We start from the raw sequence: 10,432 nt of genomic DNA, 5'->3' as shown, positions 1-10,432 counted from the left end.
GACACCACATGCATGAAGATTTAAATTCTGAGTACTTAGAAGTCGAGGATCCTTTTATTTTATGGGAAAATCTAAAGGATAGGTTCGATCACCAGAAACTAGTTTATCTACCTGCAGCTGAAAATGATTGGGCTAATTTAAGACTTCAGGATTTTAAGAGTGTCCGAGCATATAGCTCTGCTTTGTTCAAAATAAGTTCTAGGCTTATTATGTGTGGTGAGAAAGTTACGGGAAAAAAAATCGATAAAACACTATCAACTTTTCACCCCAACAATATCAACTTAGCAGAGATGTACAGGGAGCGCAAATTCACTAAGTTCGGGGATCTTCTATCAACTCTCCTCATTGCTAAACAGAATCATGAATTGGTGATTAAGAATCATCAATCCCGTCCAACAGGATCTGCCTCATTACCTGAAGTAAATAACATGTCATTCCAGCAGAATGTATGTGAAAAAGGGTATAGAGGTGGACGGAGCCAAGGGCGGTACCGTGGACGAGGTCGGAGCCACGGGCATTTTCGTCCATATAACAACTCTGGTCACCGGAAGTGGCAATCTGAATCACAGAGTAAAAGAAAGGTATCACGAGGAGGAAAAACTGAAAATGTTTGCTATAGGTGCGACATGAATGGGCACTGGACACGTAATTGTCATACCCCGAATCATCTTGTTAAGTTATACCAATCTTCTCAAAAATCAAAAGAGAAAATGGTAGAAACAAATTTCGCCAACAATAACATAGATGATTTTCCGAGAATCATAACTGGAGGAATAAGCATTAATGGTCCGAATGAACCTAACGAAACTCCCATATGGGAGGCTGAAGATTAGTAGTGTGTATTGTGTGCTTTATTTTGTTTGAACTATGTAGTGTGTTATGTTCTTATCAAATAAATTATGTTTCTTAATTATATACAGAATGGATTCTGAAGATATATGCATTGCTGATTGTGGTACAACTCATACGATTCTACAAAACTAAAAGTATTTTACCCAAATAACCAAAACCAAAGCTCAAGTCGGAACGATTTCCGGCGTATCTAATATAATCGAAGGTTTTGGAAAAGCTAGTTTCATCCTACCTAACGGTACCCACATACACATTTCAAATGCATTATATTTTAGTAAGTCTACTAGAAATCTTCTTAGTTTTAAAGATATCCGACTCAACAATTTTCACATCGAAACTACCTCTGAGGCTGATAGAGAATATCTTCTTATTACTTCCGCTAATCCTAGCAACAAGAAAATCTTAGAAAAGTTCCACTCAATTTCCTCAGGATTATATATGATGAAAATTAGAACTATTGAGTCACACAATGTCATTGCTTCCAAACTCATAGATCCAAAATCTTTTACACTTTGGCATGAAAGATTAGGTCATCCTGGCGTCTCTATGATGCGTCGTATTATAGAGAATTCTACTGGTCATCCTCTTAAAGATTTTAAAGTTCTTTCAAACAATGACCTTCCATGTTCAGCATGTTCTTTAGGAAAATTAATTACTCGACCATCCCCTACTAAAGTTCAGCTTGAAAGCCCAATTTTTTTAGAAAGGATCCAAGGCGACATATGTGGACCTATACACCCATCATCTAGCCCATTTAGGTATTTCATGGTATTAATCGATGTCTCAACTAGATGGTCTCATGTTTGTCTTCTCTCAACTCGTAATGATGCTTTTGCAAAATTACTTGCCCAAATAATCAAATTACGAGCTCAATTCACAGATCATTGCATCAAGTCAATTCGTTTAGATAATGCCGGCGAATTCACATCTGCAACTTTTGTCGACTATTGCATGTCTGTAGGAATCTCAGTTGAACACCCAGTTCCTCATGTACATACACAAAATGGGTTAGCCGAGTCTTTTATCAAAAGACTCCAACTTATTGCAAGACCACTGTTGTTGAAAGCAAAACTACCTACATCTATTTGGGGTCACGTAATACTTCATGCTGCTAATATTATTAGGATTAGACCAACTTCCTACAACCAACATTCTCCGCTACAACTGGTACTTGGTCAAGTTCCTAATATTTCTCACTTCAAAATTTTTGGATGTGCTGTATATGTACCGATTGCTCCACCATAAAGATCGAAGATGGGAGCTCAAAGAAGAATAGGTATCTACGTTGGTTTTGATTCCACATCTATAATTAGATATCTGGAGCCTCTAACCGGAGACTTATTTACCGCAAGATATGCAGATTGTCATTTTGACGAGTCTATGTTTCCTCCCTTAGGGGGAGATAAACATTCAAATAAAGTTAATCCTGACATAACATGGAATGCGTCAGAATTATATTTTCTGGATCCACGTACCGGTCAATGCGAACTTGGAGTTAAAAAAATTATTCATATGCAAAATATCGCAAACCAAATGCCTGGCGCATTTAACGATTCTAGAAATATAACTAAATCTCATATACCTGCAGTAAATACTCCAGCTAGAATAGATATACCAATTCAAAAATCAGATACAAAAGAATTGGTTATAGAATCAAAGCCACGCCTGAAGCGTGGTAGACCGGTCGGTGCAAAAAATGTTGCACCACGAAAAAGAAAAATAAAGAAAATTGCCCTTGAAGTGGCACATGCTCCAGAAAAAGTAAATACCCCTGAAGTGGTATTATCTCCTGAAGAGATTCCAGTCCCTGAAGATACGAGATTAAACAATCATGAAATTTCAATAAATTATGTGCATGATATGAAATTATGGGATCGAAGTAAAGCCATAATTGATGATGTATTTGTGTATTCCGCAGCATTGGATGTAGACATAAATTCTGATCCTGAACCACAAAGTGTGGATGCATGTCATCGAAGAAAAGACTGGCCAAAATGGAAAGACGCAATCCAAACAAAATTAAATTCACTGCGTAAAAGAGAAGTATTTGGACCTGTTGTCCAAACACCAATCGGTGTGAACCCTGTTGAAAATAAATGGGTATTCATAAGAAAACGAAATGAAAAGAATGAAATTATGAGATATAAAGCCCGACTTGTAGCACAGGGGTTTTCCCAAAGGCCTGACATTGATTATCAAGAGACATACTCGCCAGTGATGGATGGAATTACTTTTCGTTTTATATTAGGTATGGCATCTAAAGAAAAATTGGAAACACGTCTTATGGACGTCGTTACTGCATACCTGTACGGTTCACTTGATAGTGAAATTTTTATGAAAATCTCAGAAGGGTTAAAAATGGACGAGTTCAAGAAACCTCATCATATATATTCCAATTAACTTCAACGATCATTGTATGGACTGAAATAGTCTAGTCGTATGTGGTATAACAGACTTAGTCATTATTTACAAAAGAATGGGTATATTAGTAATCAAATTTCTCCATGTGTTTTTATCAAAAAATCACAATCTGATTTTGTGATTATTGCTGTATATGTGGATGATTTAAACCTTGTAGGAACAGCTACAGAGGTTGATAAAGCTGTCATATACCTAAAGACAGAATTTGAAATGAAAGATCTTGGAAGGACAAAATATTGCCATGGTATACAAGTCGAGCACTTGTCATCGGGAATTTTCCTCCACTAATCTACATATACAGAAAAGGTTTTGAACAGATTTTACATGGATAAATCTCATCCATTGACTACTCCAATGGTGGTTAGATCTTTAGAGCCTGATAAAGATATATTTCGACCACGAGAAGATGATGAAGAAGTTCTCGGCCCTGAAATCCCATATCTTGGAGCAATTAGTGCACTTATGTATCTTGCAAATAATACAAGGCCAGATATTGCATTTGCTGTAAATTTATTGGCTAGATTTAGTTCTGCTCCGATGGACATGCATTGGAATGGGATCAAGCATATATTTCGTTATCTTCGTGGAACAATTGATTTTGGGTTATTCTTCCCGAAAAACTCAACATCTCAGCTGATTGGATATGCAGACGCTGGATATTTGTCAGATCCTCATTTTGGAAAATCACAAACTGGATATGTGTTTACATATTGCGGTACAGCCATTTCCTGGAAATCTACGAAGCAAACTACAGTGGCAACCTCAACAAATCACTCAGAACTCATTGCGATTCATGAAGCCAGTAGAGAATGTGTTTGGTTGCGGTCTATCATCAAGAATATTCAGGAATCATGTGGATTACAAGACATCACTAGAAGTCCTTCCGTTATATTTGAGGATAACACCGCATGCATTGATCAACTCAAGGAAGGATATATCAAAGGAGACCAAACGAAGCACATTTCACCAAAATTCTTCTACACTCATGAACTTCAAAAGAATGGTGAAATTGATGTACAACAAATTCGGTCATGTGACAACCTTGCTGATTTATTCACAAAATCATTACCGAATTCAACATTTGGGAAGTTACGGCATAATATTGGAATGCGTCGACTCAAGGATTTGTTACAACAAAACTTTGGAGAATGATTAGTTTTTTCCGAGGGGAGATTGTACTATTTTTTCTTCGTCAAAGTTTTTATCCCATGGGGTTTTTCTTTGACAAGGTTTTAACGAGGCAGTCTATGATCCATTTTAAAATAACAATCAAAGGGGAGTGTTGTAAATTGATTGTAATTTTCAAACATTAAATAGTAAGGCTAGGCTTAAACTTGGAAATATTTGCATTGCATTAAATTCTATGTTACTTGTTTTGTCTATAAATAGCCTTCTTCGGAATGATGGAAAACACACTCAAGCAGCTTTCATCTCTCTAGTCTGCTCTCTTTCTCCCTTTCTGCTATATTTACTTTTACAGAGGTTCGATATAATACTGTTATAGCTAGTATTTTACAACATATATGATATTATTCAGACTTTTCTTTAATAAGTTTAAGATGGATTGGTTTCAACATTGCGGCAATAAAATACATGGTACCGCATCTCAATTCGTAAAAAAAGTAACATATTGGTTCGCGCGAGTTTGTAATTTTGCAATTCTACTCTAATACTAGTTGGTAACCCGTACGAAGCACGGGTCCGGAATTAAAATTAATAATATTATATTATTATTTACATAAAATTGAAATTTATAATCCGTGCAAAACACAAATATGAATTTAATAAATAAAATGTTGTTAAAATATGTAGCTAAAAAAATCGAATTTAAGTATAATTCTAAAATTTCACTGTATGGTTCTAGTTATGCATGCACCTAATTATTTACTTATACAAATCTGACATGTTAACTTACTAATACGATTATTTTAAAATAAACCGACGCTTGGATGTTCAACAACAAATAAAAACTGAAGGAAAATAAAACTTACAGAGAGTAAAAGTTAATTTTTGTTAGTTGAGATTTTATTACATAAAATTTTTAAAATAATTGTATAATTTTTTAGTGAGTACCAAGATTTGGGACCTAAACATGGTTTCACTTATTAGTATAGATAATTGATAGTTGATAACCCGTGCCCGAAATACGAATTAAAATTAATATATTAATATCAAATATTAAATTAGTACTTGCAAAAAATAGTTATGTAGTTAAAAAGAATCGAATCAGTTATGAAATTTTCCACTATAATTCTAGTTTTGCATTGTTTTACTTGATATAGAAGTCTAACGTATTAGTTTTTATTTTTGTGAGACGAATTGTAGCTCTATATTACAAACCAAATATATGTTCTTTAAATAATTTAATATTAATTAATATTATTTGATAATTATCTTATAATTAGCCTTTTCAATATAGTTTATTTAATATTACCTAATTATCGATAAAAATTAATTAACAAATTAAAAGTAAGTAGATGTTATTAAACCTAATTTAATATTACTTAATATAATCTAAATACAGCCCATAAATTTGTTATTATTAAAATATGTTTTTAAATTTTAAGTAAATAAACGTTGTGATGGACAGTAACAAATACGATTGTTAAATCAATAATTTTCAGTTTAAAAGTTAATAAATGTTACCAAAGTCATTTGCTATTACTTAATTATTTTTAAAATAATATTATCCAGTTTAAAAGTAAAGTAACACTATGATTTACACTAACTAATAGAAAATAAAGTTTACATGATTAAAAGTCAATTCGTGTTAATCGTTTATTTTGCAGTTAATAGTTTTTCAAAATAAAAGTAAATATATGTTATTTTACTTAATTTAACATAACCTAATAATTTTTTTGATATAATTTATAAATAAATAAAGTTTACAGAGAATATAAGTCAATCCGTGTTAGTAATTTACTTAGTTGTTTGCAAAGAAAATAAGATTTACAAAGAATGGAAGTCGATCTGTGTTAAAAATAATGTTTATAGAGATTAGAAGTCAACTTATGTCAGCTAACTACCAAAATTTGGTATTTGGTACTTTTAGCACCAAATTATACATGGTTTCGTTTATTAATAAAGAATATATAGATTAGCAATCTAGCATCCTTCTCCGAGAAACTTGAAGTTCACGAGACAACAAGTAATATACACGAGAAACAAAGATGAAGTTGATTAACTAGCTAGAATAGCATAATAACCCGTGAAGTTCACGAGACAACAAGTAATATACACGAGAAACAAAGATGAAGTTGATTAACTAGCTAGAATAGCATAATAACCCGTGCTCATTTTCTAGAATTTTTTTTATACATCATGCAATTATAATGTTTGTGAAGCAACTCCAACAATATGTGTATATAGACTCTTGAGTCAAATTTTGAAGAACTGGAGATAAAATTTCTCTCCAACAAGCTCCATGTCCCCCTCTATAACATTAGGAGTTTCGAATACTTCCTCACTTTTAGGAATGAATATCCCCTCAACTATTATTATATTATATTTTTCTTACCCGTTATTTTATATTTAATGAATGAATATAAACAGGATAGTAAGTGTACGTTTAAAACGAAACGATTAAACTTAATCTGTAGAATGTCGTTAGTATCTTTAAAAATAAAAAGCTACAAATTAACATATATTTTGAATACAGAGTTGACCAAAATCTTGAATTTTATTTAAATAAACTATGTGTACTGCTCTATATTATTACTGAGTTAACTACTAACTTACAATTAACTTACTCAATTTAAAAAGATAAAAAATGCATTACTGAAGTCAGAATGACTTGCAATCATAATATACAATAATGTAAAATTTACATTATTGTTAATATTTGAAATTCAACGTATGTATGTACGGGAAAATGTTAGTTTTTTATTTATACTGTTGTTAACAAAATAAGATTAAGTTATATGTGTGGTTAGCATATAAATTATTGTATGTTACATCTCTTAGTAAATTATGATGGTTTCAATTATTTATATGCTAAATATCTGATTTATGTACATCTATAATCATTATTAACATCTAGTGAGATAATTGATTACTTAAATAACATGCATTTATTTATTCAAAAATTAAAATTATATAAGAAATAAATTGCTATAATATATATATGGTATTCATATTATCACTTACAAACAATCTATATCTATTTTTTACGCAACCGGGTATCAATCATTGTTGTAACATAAAAATGAATTATATATTTTTAAGACTTATTATTGATATTCATGATTTTTTTTTCAAGAATTCGAAAGAAAAATTGTATTTATATTGTTATTTAAACCGTTTTTAAGTTTCTTTCATTATGACTCTAATATTTTTTTTCATATAATAATTTGATAATATTTTATACTATTCTTCTAAAATTAAAAAATTTCAGTTCGATAAAGTTTTATAAATATCAGTTGAACTAGTTAATTCCTTCAAATTATTGAACAATATATGTTTTTTTCCTTAAATAATATAAAATGCATTGAATCAAATGCTACAATATAGTATATATATAACTTTTATCTGAAAAATTCAAAATATTAAAATAATTCAAAATATTTGTACAATATTATCTTGATCAATAAATATTGTTAATCTAAAAGAATTCTTTTTAATAAGTTAGTTTTTTTAAAGTAAAAAATAAAAAATAAATCAATTTAATATATAATCGTAGTTTTAACAAATCTAGTGAGATCTCATTTCAAATTTCAAATATTCTTAAAATTGGGACAAATCCCAAAAATAACAATGCGTTACCAGTGAAGTTGATAATTTTAATATAAATAATCAATTGACTTGATCCTATAAAGACCTCAAACACATTAATTTATACTAACATAATAATTTTTAAAAATTTTAACATTATTGGTAAGATATTCTCGCCGAGCTTGTAATTTAAATTTATTAAACGTAGAATGTGACGATGTTTTTCGGTCGGGTCATGTAGTCAAATTTCGAGTATTTTTTGAACAATGGGCCACGTTCTAAAATGCATTGACTCATTATAATTCGAACTTATCTAAATATGTCATAGGAATATAGATTATTTATATATAAGCGATTCTATATTCAATATTTTTAAAAAAATTATGTATGTACATTTTAATTACCTTTTTATAATTAAAAATATGTTAAAAATATATGATTAATAAATAATATAATAATCCATTTATGTACTATGCCTAATTTTATATTTGGAATTCAATTTTTTAAAATTAATTATACAAATTTTCAGCTAACTATCTTTTTTTGCGGAATTCAAGTAAGTATCTTTAAAGTTAAATAAAATATTCATTTAGCACACTTACATATTATGTGTATGATAAAAAGCACATGTGACAATATGGTGTAGGGGTAAGAGGTTGTATAGTTGAATGAAATAACTTGAGTTCGATTCCCACCGACCACATCTTAATTGTAAATAAAATTGTTGGTATTAATATAATTGGAATTAAATAAAATTGTTGGTATTAATATAATTGGAATTAGAAAGTTAGTTAGTTATATATGATTTCTCTTTTCTTGTATAGCTTCAATTATGTAAATACATTTTAAGCCTTCAATATGATCAGCAATGGAGTTCATAATATGAAGATAATTATATTTTAATAAAAAGGTAAATTTTATATCATATCGATAATATACGAATTATTTTTAGTTTGGTATATCAACCAAATTGAACTAATTATATTCATATTTATTTTATTTTAATTTGTTCAAGGTCCGATCAATTTTTAAAAAAAATTTGTATCAGTGATAAAAAAATTATGTTAACCCGCATAAAAGTACATATAGTTTTATTTTAGAAGGTTCAATTTTTTTTTATTTTTATTTTGGTTTTTTATCAATCAATTGTATAATTTTTTTATTCTGGATGAATATCATATATTGATTTATTTTAGTTCGACGCAATTATATAGACACAAGGAATCATCTCTATTTTCGTGAATTTTTTAAATAGTATGAATATTATAGAAATTAGAAAAAACCTATAATCATATAAAGCCAAACATTGTACACACAAATCTATCATCAAACTTTAAAAATTTCGGCTTTTACGGTCAAATCCATGTTATCCCAAACTTCAAAACCTACATTAAACTTACCAAAGAATTAGACTTTAATTTTATTTTAACACAAGTAAATAATATAATAATTATACTTAGTTCAATAATATAAAATATTTTATTTTATCCTCATGCCCGTTATATCAACGGGCTAATTATGTTTAGTTTATTTTTAATTTTATTTTAACTCTGGGTGAATGTCATTTTATTGTGAAATGAATAGATAATATATTATATTTTAGCCTAATGACATTATATAGACCAACGTATTACGTTTCAAATTTTATTTTTGTTTTAACTCGGTTCAATAAAATATTTTTTTTAGCCAGATCGATAGCATTTATTATTTTATTCAAGCATGAGTCATGAGTTAGCAAATCTTGATTTTAGCATCGGACTCGTTATATCAACCAAATCCAACTAATTATTTATAGTTTTTTATTTAATTTTTTTTATCCAAGGTGAATATTGTTTTCGTTTAAATATAATGGATATTATATATAATTGCGTATTAGCCTGATAACATTATATCGACTAAACAAATTTATTTTAAAAAAATATATTTTATTTTTAACTGATGACATTATATCGACCTAACTAATTTTTTTTCAAATTTTTATTAGTATTCATTACTTTTTTAGTCTAAGATTGCAGATCCAGATTCGGCTAACTGTGTGTAGTTTTCTTATATAAGACTGTATCAATAATATAATTTTATTTAGCTCAGCCCGACATTTTGTTTAAACCAAGACCTTTAGACATATTATAATTCTATTTATATTAAATATTTTTTTATGAATATTAATCAATTTATGAGACTGTTGTATTTCAAAAATTAGTGCAATTACGGCGGGCGGCCACACCGACTTACAACCAAACTTTCATTTTTTTTAATAAAATAAAATAAAGTAAAATCATTAAATCATTAAAATTACTGTAATTATGTAAATTAACAAAGAATCGTATTTCTTAAATAAATTTGCCAAAAATATTACTTTTGGAAATTGAGATATTATAGTGGGATAAAATAAGAAATGCGATGTGTCTTATTAAAAAAGAAAATTGATTATATAATGATTAAGTAAGGT

The 10,432-nt window shown here is 29.1% G+C and overlaps 1 protein-coding gene across 1 annotated transcript; it reads left to right on the top strand.

The window, feature by feature from the left end:
* Positions 1–290: 290 nt before the first annotated feature.
* On the top strand, positions 291–833 carry LOC141659958 (uncharacterized). Its single transcript, XM_074466904.1, has one exon. It carries the CDS (start codon positions 291–293, stop codon positions 831–833), a length of 543 nt encoding a protein of 180 aa, XP_074323005.1.
* Positions 834–10,432: the final 9,599 nt, after the last annotated feature.

This window comes from Apium graveolens, chromosome 5 (assembly GCF_009905375.1).
Source record: "Apium graveolens cultivar Ventura chromosome 5, ASM990537v1, whole genome shotgun sequence".
Lineage (NCBI taxonomy): Eukaryota > Viridiplantae > Streptophyta > Magnoliopsida > Apiales > Apiaceae > Apium > Apium graveolens.
This window is presented reverse-complemented; position numbering and strand designations above follow the sequence as displayed.

Coding starts and splice junctions, on each gene's coding strand:
- LOC141659958 (XM_074466904.1), top strand. CDS start 291: ATGTACAGGGAGCGCAAATTCACTAAGTTCGGGGATCTTCTATCAACT.